This window comes from Caretta caretta, chromosome 12, assembly GCF_965140235.1.
Source record: "Caretta caretta isolate rCarCar2 chromosome 12, rCarCar1.hap1, whole genome shotgun sequence".
Lineage (NCBI taxonomy): Eukaryota > Metazoa > Chordata > Testudines > Cheloniidae > Caretta > Caretta caretta.
In genome coordinates this window covers 43,467,472-43,483,487 of record NC_134217.1, presented here as the reverse complement: position 1 = coordinate 43,483,487, position 16,016 = coordinate 43,467,472, and the positions used below count along the sequence as shown (strand labels likewise).

The window sequence follows — 16,016 nt, the reverse complement described above, 5'->3', positions numbered from 1 at the left end:
GGAAAGTACAGCTCTGATGCTTGTTGAGGAATTCTCCAACTCTTGTTACTTTCTCAAACCAAAGACTCCTATAATTCACTTATGGACGAGCCTTCCACTGCTCTGAGTCTAGCTACGGAGAGCCTCTGCCCCCTCTCCTGCGCAGAGCGCCCGATTGTCTCCCATGTGTTATACAGAACGAGAGAAGAGAAAAAAAACAGTGAAGGGTTAAACCAATCAGGGCTAGCTCGGCTGGTGACTCAAAACCAGTGAGAGTTCCAGAGGTCAAACTTCCTGATACCTCCAATGCCACATTCTCTCTCTCTATACTCACTCCAACTTACACACTGTATGCTTGTTTGCCTTCTGAACCAGATATTCATCTCTCCGTGTGACTAATCAGTCCAGTTCCCCTGATCTAAGGGATTTTGTTTGTTTTCTTTGTAAAAGATTGTTGCACCCTGGAAGTGAGAAGAATTGCAAGGCTCTAGAAAGAAGAAAGCATATTAAAAATATCATCACATTGTCTAACACTGGAATATTAAGAGAAATTGCTTGAAAAGAGGGATCCCAATTGATAGTTGGGGGTAATAATGAAACACAGTCCATGTAATGCTTGCCTGGAGCTAGAATTCAGGATGTGACTGAGTCTGCTGAAACTCATCAAGCCCTTGGACCGCTACCCCATCCTACTTCTCCAAGTGGGCACCAATGATACTGCCAAGCATGACAGGTCCTGGTGATGTCAAGGAATTATGACGTGATTGGAATAACAGAGACTTGGTGGGATAACTCACATGACTGGAGTACTGTCATGGATGGTTATAAACTGTTCAGGAAGGACAGGCAGGGCAGAAAAGGTGGGGGAGTTGCACAGTATGTAAGGGAGCAGTATGACTGCTCAGAGCTCTGGTATGAAACTGCAGAAAAACCTGAGTGTCTCTGGATTAAGTTTAGAAGTGTGAGCAACAAGAGTGATGTCGTGGTGGGAGTCTGCTATAGACCACCGGATCAGGGGGATGAGGTGTACGAGGCTTTCTACCGGCAACTCGCAGAAGCTACTAGATCGCATGCCCTGGTTCTCATGGGCGACTTTAATCACCCTGATATCTGCTGGGAGAGCAATACAGCGGTGCACAGACAATCCAGGAAGTTTTTGGAAAATGTAGGGGACAATTTCCTGGCGCAAGTGCTGGAGGAGCCAGCTGCGGGGGAGCTTTTCTTGACCTGCTGCTCACAAACCAGGAAGAATTAGTAGGGGAGGCAAAAGTGGATGGGAATCTGGAAGGCAGTGACCATGAGTTGGTCGAGTTCAGGATCCTGACACAGGGAAGAAAGGTAAGCAGCAGAATACGGACCCTGGACTTCAGGAAAGCAGACTGCGACTCCCTCAGGGAACTGATGGGTCGGATCCCAAGGGGGACTAACATGAGGGGGAAAGGAGTCCAGGAGAGCTGGCTGTATTTCAAGGAATCCCTATTGAGGTTACAGGGACAAACCATCCCGATGTGTCGAAAGAATAGTAAATATGGCAGGCGACCAGCTTGGCTTAACGGTGAAATCCTTGCGGATCTTAAACATAAAAAAGAAGCTTACAAGAAGTGGAAGATTGGACAAATGACCAGGGAAGAGTATAAAAATATTGCTCGGGCATGTAGGAATGAAATCAGGAGGGCCAAATCACACCTGGAGCTGCAGCTAGCAAGAGATGTTAAGAGTAACAAGAAGGGGTTCTTCGCAGGTATGTTGGCAACAAGAAGAAAGCCAAGGAAAGTGTGGGCCCCTTACTGAATGAGGGAGGCAACCTAGTGACAGAGGATGTGGAAAAAGCTAATGTACTCAATGCTTTCTTTGCCTCTGTCTTCACAAACAAGGTCAGCTCCCAGACTGCTGCACTGGGCATCACAACATGGAAAATAGATGGCCAGCCCTCTGTGGAGAAAGAGGTGGTTAGGGACTATTTAGAAAAGCTGGACGTGCATAAGTCCATGGGGCCGGATGCGTTGCATCCGAGAGTGCTAAAGGAGTTGGCGGATGTGATTGCAGAGCCATTGGCCAATATCTTTGAAAACTCGTGGTGAATGGGGGAAGTCCCGAATGACTGGAAAAAGGCTAATGTAGTGCCAATCTTTAAAAAAGGGAAGAAGGAGGATACTGGGAACTACAGGCTGGTCAGCCTCACCTCAGTCCCCGGAAAAATCATGGAGCAGGTCCTCAAGGAATCTATCGTGAAGCACTTACATGAGAGGAAAGTGATCAGGAACAGTCAGCATGGATTCACCAAGGGAAGGTCATGCCTGACTAATCTAATTGCCTTCTATGACGAGATAACTGGCTCTGTGGATGAGGGGAAAGCAGTGGACGTGTTGTTTCTTGACTTTAGCAAAGCTTTTGACACGGTCTCCCACAGTATTCTTGTCAGCAAGTTAAAGAAGTAGGGGCTGGATGAATGCACTATAAGGTGGGTAGAAAGTTGGCTAGATTGTTGGGCTCAACAGGTAGTGATCAATGGCTCCATGTCTAGTTGGCAGCCGGTATCAAGTGGAGTGCCCCAAGGGTTGGTCCTGGGGCCAGTTTTGTTCAATATCTTCATAAATGATCTGGAGGATGGTGTGGATTGCACTCTCAGCAAATTTGCGGATGATACTAAACTAGGAGGAGTGGTAGATACGGTGGCAGGTAGGGATAGGATACAGAGGGACCTGGACAAATTGGAGGATTGGGCCAAAAGAAATCTGATGAGGTTCTATAAGGATAAGTGCAGGGTCCTGCACTTAGGACGGAAGAACCCAATGCACCGCTACAGACTAGGGACCGAATGGCTAGGCAGCAGTTCTGCGGAAAAGGACCTAGGGGTGACAGTGGACGAGAAGCTGGATATGAGTCAACAGTGTGCCCTTGTTGCCAAGAAGGCCAATGGCATTTTGGGATGTATAAGTAGGGACATTGCCAGCAGATCGAGGGACGTGATTGTTCCCCTCTATTCGACATTGGTGAGGCCTCATCTGGAGTACTGTGTCCAGTTTTGGGCCCCACACTACAAGAAGGATGTGGAAAAATTGGAGAGAGTCCAGCGAAGGGCAACAAAAATGATTAGGGGTCTGGAACACATGACTTATGAGGAGAGGTTGAGGGAACTGGGATTGTTTAGTCTGCGGAAGAGAAGAATGAGGGGGGATTTGATAGCTGCTTTCAACTACCTGAGAGGTGGTTCCAAAGAGGATGGTTCTAGACTATTCTCAGTGGTAGAAGATGACAGGACAAGGAGTAATGGTCTCAAGTTGCAGTGGGGGAGGTTTAGGTTGGATATTAGGAAAAACTTTTTCACTAGGAGGGCGGTGAAACACTGGAATGCGTTACCTAGAGAGGTGGTAGAATCTCCTTCCTTAGAAGTTTTTAAGGTCAGGCTTGACAAATGATTTAATTGGGGATTGAGCAGGGGGTTGGACTAGATGACCTCCTGAGGTCCCTTCCAACCCTGATATTCTATGATTCTATGACCTGGAGCAGATCACTGCAGATTACGTGGCTCTGGGAAGAAGGATAAAAGAGTTTGGGGTGCAAGTGGGGTTCTTGTCCAGTGTCCCTGTTGAAGGAAGAGGCCTGGGCAGTGACCATCGAATCGTGGAAGTAAATGCATGGCTACGCAGGTGGTGTTGGCAAGAGGGCTTTGGCTTTTTCAACGATGAGCTGATGTTCCAGGGAAGTGGATTACTGTGCTGGGATGGGCTCCACCTATCCAATACTGAGAAGAGCATCTTTGGTCATTGTCTGGCTAACCTGATAAGCACAGCTTTAACCTAGGGATGGTGACAAAAATCCGGCCAATTCGCATCTAGGCTCAAGTAACGAAGACAAAGGCAAGGGGTAATTTCTGGAGAAGGGACTAGAAATCACAACTGCATTAAAAAGGCAAGAGGAAAAGCAACAGTCTGCAGTCTGAAAAATATCTTCGATGCCTCTATACAAATGCAAGGAGTATGGGGAACAAGCAGGATGAACTGGAAGTCATGGTAGATAAAGAAAATTATAACTTAACATCGGCATCACAGAGACTTGGTGGGAACAACACCCACGATTGGCGTACCAACGTTGAGGGCTATAGTTTGTTCCGAAAGGACAGGTATGGGGAAAAAGGAGGAGGAGTTGAGCTGTACATCAAGACTGGCTACATTTGCTCCGAGATCCAAGGGGAAGTGAGCGACAGGCCTACTGAGAGTCTCTGGGTGAGGATAAGGGAACAGAACCGTAGCGATGTTAGGGTGGGGGGTCTATTATAGACACAAAATCAGGAAGAGGAAGTGGATGAGTTAGTCTACAAGCAGGCAACAAGATTAACTAACACATGAGCTAGTATTGATGGGGGATTTTACTTCCCTGATATCTGTTGGAAGGCAACTGCTGCAAAACATAATACATCCTGCAAATTCTTAGCATGTGCATGGGACAGCTTTCTGATTCAGAGGTCCTGGACGCGCCTTCCCTGGAGGTTTTCAAAAGGAGGCTGGAGCCACCTGTCTTGGATGGTTAGACACAACAAATCCTGCATGACCCTTGCAGTCCCTCTAACCCTATGGTTTTCTGATTCTATTAATAGAGCCCGGCAAATCTGCAGATATCCGTTTTATATCTGCAGATGTGGATATCCGCAGATGATTTTTGCAGATTGCAGAGCAGATGTGAATGCAAATTTTGTATCTGTGTAGGGCTTTATCCATGAAATGGATCAAACCCTCTGAATAAAAGAAACATTGGAGAAATTTACTATACACTTCCACCATCTACTGGATATTGATGGAAGCAGCAGAGAAAGTGAGAAAGTTGAAAGCTGAGCGCCAGCTGGCAAATGACCAATAGAAATCCGAGGGTGGTCACCTCCAGTGAATCCCAGACTCAGCGTAGATACAACTGAGGTCATCAGCAGGTGGCACAGCCCAGGGCTGACCAAAGCTGCAGAATCCCCAGTGCAACAAGTAAGTGGTGAGATTCCATTTCCATTTCTATTGTTGGGAGTGGACTACATCCACCCTGATTGAATTGGCCCTGTCAACACTGGTTCTCCACTTGTGAGGTAACTCCCTTCTCTTCATGTGTCAGTATATTTATGTCTGCATCTGTAATTTTCACTCCATGCATCTGAAGAAGTGGGGTTTTTACCCACAAAAGCTTATGCTCAAATAAAGCTGTTAGTCTTTAAGGTGCCACCGGACTCCTTGTTTTTTACAGACTAACACAGCTACCTCCTGATACATTTCAGAGATTGTTTCTCCTTCTGTTCTTTCACATAAATAACTGAAGTTTATCTGGATGAAGTTGACACTCTGTAGTGAGACATCAAGTAACCGCATTTTAGATTCTGGCTAATGCTATATGCATGACCTCCTTTATAAATTCAAGGAAACTGACCTAAGAGAGATCTGAACCATAACTTCAAACAATTGCTTTTCATATTCTAAACCTGCCCCTTTTGGACCAATCCACTCAAATACCTGGGACCGTATTCTTGAAAGTCCCTTAAAGACAAGAATATTCTTACTGCTTGGAGAAGTACTGAAAGCATGATAAATGTATTGGGTACTAAGAATTGATGACTGATGTCAGAAGTAAATGTAATATGAAATCTTGGTGATTTGCATTGTTCCTCTGTGTAACTGCTAGCATCAGCCCTACTTTGGACTGTATTGGTGTATTTAGTACTTGCCTAGAACACTGGTTGTGTCTATACTTGCCTGGTGAACTGCTGATTGTATATTGATGTGGCTCTGCATGAATTAATAAACTGTTAACTGGTTAAGAATAATCAAGTGTCCTGATTTGAGAAATACCGTTCAAGTTAAAAGTTGACCTGAAAAGACCCCAGTTCATCTACAGAGCTAATGCTCCCTGGACTCAACACACAGGGGCTTATTCTGTTCGATTCCATTCTAGATACGCTAGAACACTTAGCCAATTGGCAAATCTAGGTTCCAGGTTTAAAATCTAACTGGTACCTCAGAAAATTCCTGCAATTGACTCCCTTGTGAGCTTAAAGAGTCTCTCAGGATTGTCAGTCTTGTGCCCTGGGTCGACAGGGTGTGAGAGAGGAGAACCCGATTGTGTCCTGCTTTGGGGCTGGCCACAGCTGCAGAACACCCTCAGCCTGCGAGGGGGAGGTGACTATATTGCTAGTTACGTGGCACCAATCAGGCTGATGGGCCAGCTTTTCAAAGGCAGGAACTGGTGCGTTACTTGGCGCTCATGCAGTTGATGCGGCACGGGCACTGCACAGGGGATTTGCTCGTCTGTGCCTGTCAAAATCTGGTCCTAGAGCTAAAATGCGGAGAGCCCAGATTAGTAAATGCACCGAAAACAGAATCCCAGAAGCAGCAGGTTAGTCAGTGTTTCACAGCAGCAGGCTGAGAATGTCGGCTTTAACGAGGTCCCTCGTTTAGTCTTGCGCTGGCTGGATGGGGCCATGCTGGCATCTGGTCAAGTCTTCCCTAGATCTCACCGCTCTGTCCACTCTAGCAGCTTTCTGGAGTGTCCTCCGACAAGGGCACCAAACCCCCCTCCGTACAGGGCCAGTTCATCTACAGAGCCCGCCTGAGAGCCGGGTGCTGCTCCCCTGTGCTCCAGCTCAGCAAGGAGCCAGCCACTCCCCGGCAGAACCCAATGAGAGCAAACCCTCCCAAAGAGGGACTGGCCTCCAGCAGCACGTGGGTTAAACACCCTGTGGTCAGTTCAGCACTGAACTGCCGAGTCTCTAAGGTTCAGGACAGCAACCAAAGCGAGGTGCTGCTGCAGGAAGCACAAGACACTGATTTCTAGTTTAATAGCAGTGACTTCCACTAGAGTGACAGTTCTGATTGTCACTTCACCACGTCTGTCAGGACCCTGCACAGTTCCTCCTCTTTCTGCTTATTGTGCCTAATCTGCTGGCTCATGTGCAATGCAGGCTCCTGTCCTGGAAGGAGTCTCAGCGCTCCTGGTAAAGCAGGGCAGGAGGGGCTGGGTGCAGGATGGAGAGCACGGGCTGAAAGTCTGTGGGCCTGATCCTGCTCTCACAATGAAAATGCCATGGCAGCCAACGTGTTACACAGAAGGAGGTAAGCGCAGAACCAGGGCCACTGATTCCTGATGGATTTCACAATACTCTGTCCTGTCCCCTCTCTGAGGCAGACGACCAGGAGGTGAGGACAGCAGGCTCCCACCCGCCAACCTCACTCATAAGAATGAGGAGCTGCAGGGCTGATGCAGCTGTGACAGGGACTTGGAGTTCAGCCTGGGCCTCTCCAACCGCAGCCACAAGCCTTCTCGAGTGAAGCCGGGCACCCACAGCCTTGCCTAAGCTGGGCTGGCTTAGTCCTGACGTGACATGGGAGATCCCAGCATGTCCAGGCAGTGGGACAGGTGCCAGAGTGCACGGGGCTTGGGGCATGCCAGTGTCGCCCATGCTTGCAGTCATTCTAGTTCCCCGCCACTCTTCACGGGAGCAGTATCACTTCCTGCCCTATGTCCTTGTGTAATGCTGCTGTGGCCATTACATGGCTGCCATGTTTCCCCCCAGACCTGGCTGCACTATGTCAGCTAAGGCGATCCCTCAGGATGTTAAGGGTGCCTTAGGATTCCTTAGGACAACAGGTGCTCTCTGATGACAAGCACTTCCCAGGTCGATGGGGAAGGGACCCTGGATAGCTAAGAAGTCTCTAAGGCAGGACGTTGCCTAATCTCTTTCAGTTCCTGAAGCAGAAATCCTGGGCCGCATCTCCTGAGGCTAGCCATGGGTGAGTGGAGGGCCAGGACCTGCCAACAGATTTCCTCTTGCTCACTTTGAGCACCTGGATGTAGCAAATAACCCTTATCCAGAGTGAAGCCCCACCCCCCACCCCTTTCTAGCCAGTCCCTTTCCTGAGAGCAGTGCCTGGTCCCCATTGGACAGACCCACCCCTGCAGTACCTGCTCCTCAGTGCCCTGGTGCTTTTCCAGGTGTTTCTGCAGCTGGCTCTGCAGTGTGAGGATGGTCCTGTCCTGTTCTGCTGTCCTCCGCTGCTGTGCTTGGCTGTCCTTCTGCAAGCTCTGCAGCACCTCACTCCTCTCTGCAGCCTGCATTGCAAGGGGACAGTGTAACTAGCTGGCCTTGCTGGCATCGTACATACAGCTGGGCCAGGAGCTCATGTGGCATGAGAGAGAGGTCAGGGTGGGGGCAGCTGCCAGCCTTCTCCAGGATCTCTGGACGACTCAAAGCAGAAAGCCACTGCAGGGGTGGAGAGGGCAGAGGCTGGCTCGCACCTCCAGCCTCTGTAACCCCAGCCCTGTAGCCACCGGAAGGCCCTAGCAGGAACGTGCTGTGCTCTCGGCGGAGCTATCGACCACCCTGACTGAGGCTGTTGCTCCGTGTTGCTACCTGTCCGAAAGGGTAGAAATAACAGAAACAAGTTGTTGGAAATTAGATTTCAATCCCTCCACGCCCTTCCCTGGCGGCGTGGCTCCCTGGCACGGATCAATAGTGTTTAGACAGCCAAAGAGGTTTTTCTTCCCCTTAAAGCATCAGATCAATAGTGAAAAAAGCTGTCTAGCCCTCTGTGTGCATGGCAGTAAATGGGAACATCAGAGGCCTCCAGCTGAATGAACTGACTGGAGGCAGTAGCAGGCCAGCACTTGGTAAGCAAGAGCCCAACAGCCAAGTGGAGATGGGGAGAGTGTCTGCCTGAATGGGGGCCCACAAGCCGTTTCAGGAGGGCCACGGATCCCTGCAGCTGGAGCCCCTCGCCCCTCATGGGGCTAAAAGTGGGAGCTGCTGGGCTGAAGCCCTGAGCCTTGGTGCTCCTGACGAGCTGAAGCTGGGCGCCAGGGGGCTGAATCCTGGAGCCCCAACCCCCCGCACAGGGCTAAAGCCCCGAGCCCCAGCACCTCCCACAGGGCTGAAACTGAGAGCCGTGGGGCTGAAGGCCTGAGACCTGAGTTCCGGTTCCCCTGTGGGGCTCGAGCCCTGTGCCCCCCCCCCCCCCCGCCAAATAGAATTCAAAGTACACCTATGACTAAGGGTCCCCCTCTCCCTGCGAGGGCCTGGAGTTTTTATAGCATGTTGGGAGGCGGGGGCACAGAAAGAAAGAGGGTGAGAACCCCTGCTCTACACTATCAGGCTCCAAGACGGGCTCTTTCTTTTCCCACTATTTTCACTAGCAGAAGGCCAAGCCTGTTCAGTGGAGGTAGGAAGAGGCCCTCGCTGCAGCCATTGCCACAGAGGGAGGGAGAGGTGGCAGCCGATGTGCAGGGCAGGGGAAAAACAGCAACAAAGCTGTACCCAGCTATCACTGCCCTATTTTAATGTGTCTTAAAGTGGGTTTCTGTAGTTTGGATGGTGCATTTCACACTGGGGCGAGGTGGGGACCTGAGCACCTCTTAAGTATATCAGCTGGGCCACAGCAGGGGCTGCAGGGTTGGGCCTGCAGCCTGAGATGAACAACCAGAGGGCAGAGCAAGCGGTGACGGCTCCTTGGCTCATTCAACTTTTGGCCTCCTGAATGGGACAAGAGGGCCAATTAGCTGCTCTTTTGCTTTGCGTGCTGATAAGGTGCCTGACAGCACGTGCATTTGCATGCTCACTAGCCTGCCTAAAGTGTCTGAAAAATCTGCTCTTATGTATGTTTATTGCACATGAGGGTGATGACACCAAGGAATAAACTCGTTTGGGTCTGTAACTATGGGATAAATTGCATTTGTTTTGCCCCCGACGACCTCCTCACTTGCACAGAAGGCCTGGCTCCATCCCCAATCTGCACCTCCCAGCACTGCAAACCGCAGCCACCTCCTTTTAAAGACCCTGCCATCAAAACGGTTCCTCCTTTCCGCACAGGAATGGATCAGGCAAAAGCAAGAGCTGAAAATGATACTTAACCAGTCTGGCCTGGCCCAGGGAGTGACTCCATGTTTCAGAGCCCATCAGCTAGGTGGGGTAGAAATGCTTGTTTTAACCCTTGGGAGCTGGGATGCCAGGCATTTCGGGAAGATGCTATACACAGAACTTGGCCCAGCTACTTCAGCTCTGCTAAGGCTACAGGGGGATGCTCAGGCAGCAAGCAGTGGCTGGAAAGCTGCTCCAGAGGGGTAGCTGGCAATTTCCCCACTTTTGGAGAATCTCCTGGGTGTTATAAAATCAATCTGGCCGGCTCTCCAGGGCCCTTCCACAGAGGGGTGTGTTGCAGGTATCCAGGAGGGCACAGCACCCTGGCCAGCCTTTGGCATGCAGCATGCTCCCTCTGATCAAACACTCTGAATAGCTGTTACAAGTGAGGCTGGCTGGAAAGCAAGAACCCCATTTTGCAAAAGGTGGAGGTTTTGGAGCTTGTGTTTGTGCCGCAGCAAGATGGAGTGGCCACCTCAACCTCTTGAAGTTTTTTGTGAAAAAGCCAAACCAACCAGAGTCAGAGACACCACCAGACTCAGTACCACATGACAGTGATATAAAATTAACGTGGCACAAATTAAATAGATTAAAACCCGGCTACCTGCTAGGTCTCAATTGTAACTGTAGAGGAATTATTGAGTGGGTCTCTTTCCAGCAGGGTGCTGCAGGGACCAGGTCTTGTCCCTATGCTATTTAAGGTTTTTATCAATAACTTGGAAGAAAACAAAATCATCACTGATAAAGTTTGAAGATGACACAAAAATTGGGGGCAAGGTAAATCCTGTAGAACCTCAGTTATAGATACCTTGGGAATGGAGGTTGCCCATAACTCTGAAATGTTCCATAATTCTGAACAAGATGTTACAGACTTCAGCCACAGGGGAGTTGGGTCTGCAGCCGCAGGGTGGGGTCAGGGCTTTGCGGGGAGGTCGGGACTTCTGACCCTAGGGGCCGTCGGGGCTCTGAGTAGGGGGCTCAGGGCTTCTGTCCCGCGGGAGCACCAGGGCTCAGGGCTTTAGACCTGGGGGAAGCACTGGGGCTCAGGGCTTCAGCCCTGTGGCTCCACTCCCGGCTTCTACCCTGTAGGGGGGGCTCTGGGGTTCCCCACGTCTCCGTTCCCTGTTTCAGCCTGGGGGGCACGCTGGGGCTTGGGGCTTTAGCTATGGGGGGAGTGCTGGGGCCAAAACCATAGCTAAAGCCCCGATCCCTGGTGGGCTGAAGCTGGGAACGGAGCCATGGAGCTAACCCCCTGATTTCTGGCAGGGCTGAAGCCAGAAACAGTGCAGCGGGGCTGAAGCCCTGAGCTTCAGCACTCCCCCCTGGTCTAAAGCCCTGAGCCCAGGTTCTCCCAAGGGTCAGAAGCCCCAAGTCCCCGCTGCCCGGAGCCCTGACCCCCCTCCTCCCCGCCCTGCAGCTGCAGCCCCAACCACCTGTGGCTGAAGCCGAGAGCCCCTGGGCTAAAGCCCTGAGGCAGTACAGTATTTGACTTTTTTTTTTTTTTTTTAAATTTCTGCTGCTGCCTGATTAATTACTTCCAGTTTCACAGGGTGTCCGGTTGACCAGCAAGTCCATAACTCTGCTGTTTGTATCTTTGAGATTCTACTGTAATGAAGACAGGTCACTGATACAGAGCCAGCTGGGTCGCTTGGTAAACTAGGTGCAAGCAAACAATGCATTTTAATATGGCTAAAAGCAAAGACTGTGGGCCGCACTTACAGGACAAGGGACTCTACCCTGGGAAGCAGGGACTCTGAAAATGGTTTGAGGGTCGTGGGAGGTAATCTGCTGAATACGAGTTCCCAATGTGACTTTGTGACCAGAAGGGCTAATGTGACCCTGGGACGTATAGCCGTGGGCGAGTAGGAGCAGAGAAGTTATTTTACTTCTGTATCTAGCACAGGATTCCAGCAGTGGTTGAACCAGTGTCCAGTTCTGGTGCCGCCCACAGTTGGGATGTTGATCATCTGGAAAGGGTTCAGAGACGAGCCAGGAGCATGATGGAAGATTAGAAAATCTGCTTTATAGTGACAGACTTCACTTACTGCCCTTTGGGGCTGCCCTGGCAGGCTATGGCCCCCTCATGGAGGGGAAGCTGTGGGTGTCTTGGGCTAAAACCCCTCCCACAGCAGTGATATGATTGCAGGTCACACAGGTGAATAGACTACATGGGGGGGGGGCAGGGGGAGGAAACTGAATGGTGATTTGACCCTGTTATTCTTCAAACTGAAGAAGGGCTCTGTGTAAACTTGAGAGCTTGTCTCTCCCCAACAGAAGTTGGTCCAATAAAAGCTACTAGCTCCCTCACCTTGTCTCCAGACTATCCTGAGACGGACACAGCTGCAACACCACTGCGTATAACTGAAAGTTCCTCGTTCAGCAGAACCCTTACCTGTGCCCTGCAGTGACACCCTGCAGGCAGTTCTGAGATCTCAGATTAGATTAAACAGATTGTTAAAGACATGTTTGATTTTTTCCTCCCTTTTATATCCCTTCCTGGTGTCACTAGAGGGCCAAGTTAATGGTCTGTCAGTGCCCTCCCTGCATCTTTCCAGACCTTCGTATGTTAAACTTAAACTTACCATGAGAGAGCCTCCCCATCGCAGTGAGTGCCCTAAGCACTGGCGATTCAGAGATTTCAAGGCCAGCAGGGACCACTGTGGTCATCTAGTCTGACCGCCTGCACAGCACAGGCCAGAGACCTGCCCCACAATAATCCCTACAGCAGATCTTCTAGAAAAGCATCCAATCTTGATTTAAAATGATCAGTGATAGAGAATCCCCCAAGACCCTCACTAAACTGTTCCAAGGGTTAATTAGCCTGCCTCTCTGTTAAAAATGTGAGCCTTATTTCCAGTCTGAGTTTGTCCAGCTTCAACTCCCAGCCCTTAGATTGTGTTCGACCTTTGTCTGTTCGGCTGAAGAGCCTATTATTAGATATCAGTTCCCATGTGGATACTTACAGCCTCAGATCAAGTCACCCCTTGGCCCTTGTCTTTGCTAAGATCAATAGACTCAGCTCCCTGGCAGAGGTTACAGCTGCCCTCCCCCAGTCCTGCTGCCTGCCAGCTCTAGGTTCCTCCCCTAGCACAGCAGCATGGAGGGGTGCTTGTCCCTTCTCCCGCTGGCTGCTTACCAGGAAAGGAGCAAATCCCCCCAGCCCATGGCCAGGACTGGCGTTTGTCTTGGCCCCGAGATGGGATGGAGGCCTCATTCTGCCTTGGGGAGCAGCGTGCAGCAGAACCCCCCAGTCGGAGACATGAGAGGCATTTTTACAAGCCCCGCTCTGCACCTGACTAGCTAGGCTTTGGGAGTGGCAAGCGGGGCTTCTGATTCAGCAGTATGCAAGGGCCACCACTAAGGTCAGTATCCGCCCAGGGGCAGGGTTTGGCTCATAGTGAGGAAAGGATTACTCTGGGGACAGCAGAGCCAGCTCCAAGAGTGGATCTTTTATTGGTGTGGGACTTGCTTCTGATCTGTAACTATCTACCACCCTGAGGTTGGGGGAGCAATTTCATGTTGCCAGGTTCTGCTGGCTGCTGCTCATATTTCTTTCCAGGGCTCTGCCTGGCATCCTGTGGCAATCAGACCCTTTTCATAGAGTCATAGAATATCAGGGTTGGAAGGGACCTCAGGAGGTCATCTAGTCCCACCCCCCTGCTCAAAGCAGGACCAATCCCCAACTAAATCATCCCAGCCAGGGCTTTGTCAAGCCTGACCTTAAAAACCTCTAAGGAAGGAGATTCCACCACCTCCCTAGGTAACCCATTCCAGTGTTTCACCACCCTCCTAGTGAAAAAGTTTTTCCTAATATCCAACCTAAACCTCCCCCACTGCAACTTGAGACCATTACTCCTCGTTCTGTCATCTGCTACCACTGAGAACAGTCTAGAGCCATCCTCTTTGGAACCCCCTTTCAGGTAGTTGAAAGCAGCTATCAAATCCCCCCTCATTCTTCTCTTCCGCAGACTAAACAATCCCAGTTCCCTCAGCCTCTCCTCATAAGTCATGTGTTCCAGTCCCCTAATCATTTCTGTTGCCCTCTGCTGGATGTTTTCCAATTTTTTCACATCCTTCTTGTAGTGTACACAGTACTCCAGATGAGGCCTCACCAATGTCAAATAGAGGAGAACCATCACGTCCCTCGATCTGCTGGCAATGCCCCTACTTATACATCCCAAAATGCCATTGGCCTTCTTGGCAACAAGGGCACACTGTTGACTCATATCCAGCTTCTCGTCCACTGTAACCCCTAGGTCCTTTTCTGTAGAACTGCTGCCGAGCCATTCAGTCCCTAGTCTGTAGTGGTGCATTGGATTCTTCCATCCTAAGTGCAGGACTCTGCATTTGTCCTTGTTGAACCTCATCAGATTTCTTTTGGCCCAATCCTCCAATTTGTCTAGGTCCCTCTGTATCCTATCCCTATCCTCCAGCGTACCTACCTCTCCTCCCAGTTTAGTGTCATCTGCAAACTTGCTGAGGGTGCAATCCACACCATCCTCCAGATCATTAATGAAGATATTGAACAAAACTGGCCCGAGGACTGACCCTTGGGGCACTCCACTTGACACCGGCTGCCAACTAGACATGGAGCCATTGATCACTAACCGTTGAGCCCGACAATCTAGCCAGCTTTCTATCCACCTTATAGTCCATTCATCCAGCCCATACTTCTTTAACTTGCTGGCAAGAATACTGTGGGAGACCGTGTCAAAAGCTTTGCTAAAGTCAAGAAACAATACGTCCACTGCTTTCCCCTCATCCACAGAGCCAGTTATCTCGTCATCGAAGGCAATTAGATTAGTCAGGCATGACTTGCCCTTGGTGAATCCATGCTGACTGTTCCTGATCACTTTCCTCTCCTCTAAGTGCTTCAGAATTGATTCCTTGAGGACCTGCTCCATGATTTTTCCAGGGACTGAGGTGAGGCTGACTGGCTTGTAGTTCTCAGGATCCTCCTTCTTCCCTTTTGGAGGGTGGGGAAGAGTGTGGATGGGTTTGAGGATTGCAATGTTGATGACGATCACTTCCTTGTACAGCCGGAGGATGTTGATAATGAGCAAATTACCTTCTGCTCCCTCTGGTGGGGATTTGAACCTGGTTGTTAACAGAGTTGCTAATGTAACTCAGGGCTTGTCTACACTACCACACGGGATCGATCTAAGATACGCAACTTCAGCTCCGTGAATAGCGTAGCTGAGGTCGACGTACTTAGATCTACTTATCACGGTGTCTTCACTGCCGTAGGTCGACAGCTGACGCTCTCCCGTCAACTCTGCTTGTACTCCTCGTTCTGGTGGAGTACCCGAGTCGACGGGAGAGCGCTCAGAGGTCGATTTATCGCATCTAGTCTAGATGCGATAAATCAATCCCCGCTGGATCGATCACTGCCCACCAATCCGGCAGGTAGTGTAGACAAGCCCTCAGTTAGCACCCGATTGTTCTAGACTGAGTCAGCTTAAGCCTTGCCTGGGGAACAGCTGAGCTGAAACAGACATCAAGTTGCAGGCCTACCTGTAGCACTTGGTGTCAGGAATCCAGATTCCCTTCCTCTAGCCCAGTGGTTTTCAACCTTTTTTCACTTGTAGACATCAACAATTTTGCATGGAGGTGCAGCCCCCTGTGAAAACTCGGAGTCTGCGGCCCCCTGGGTCCGCAGCCCACAGGCTGCAAGCCACAGAACTAACTCTTGGCTACAGGCTGGAGCTTCGCATTCGCTCCCGGGGTGCGTCTGCGCATCGTGCAGTGCTGCGGCTGTCGTGTTTCCCTGTCCTGCGCTTGGAAGTTAGCTCGGGATACCGGTGTCGCCAGGGCTACGAAAAATCCACCCCGAGTGACGCAGATAGCGCCCAGTGGAGACAGCACTAGGTCGATGGGGGAATTCGCCTCTGGCTCTAGCTACCCGCTCTTGGGTGGCGGATACCTCCACTGAGGGGAGAGCCCCTCTCTTTGACATGGGCAGTCCCATTGCAGGGTTTTAAGTGTAGACGAGCCCTCAATGTAGACATCCCTTGCACGGATGGGCGGGGTTCTCCCCGCGGCACAGGTAATCCAGCTCCCCCCAGGGGGTAGCTAGCACTGCCTCCACCGAGGGCTAGATCGCTACCTCTCTCAGGGGCATGGAGATGCAGCCATGCCCCTGTAAGCTCCCAGA

At 50.6% G+C, this 16,016-nt stretch overlaps 1 protein-coding gene across 18 annotated transcripts in view; it reads right to left on the bottom strand.

Moving 5' to 3' along the window:
* PMFBP1 (polyamine modulated factor 1 binding protein 1) overlaps positions 1–16,016 on the bottom strand; it is a 360,702-nt gene that overhangs the window by 22,285 nt on the left and 322,401 nt on the right. For all 18 annotated transcript variants that reach the window (XR_012664618.1, XM_048816955.2, XM_075118503.1 and 15 more), the window contains one exon: positions 7,915–8,061. Coding sequence is in view for 17 of the 18 variants with exons in the window: in XM_048816955.2 (XP_048672912.2) it covers positions 7,915–8,061 (147 nt within the window). In the remaining variant the exon portion in view is untranslated. The remainder of the gene's footprint in view (positions 1–7,914; positions 8,062–16,016) is intronic.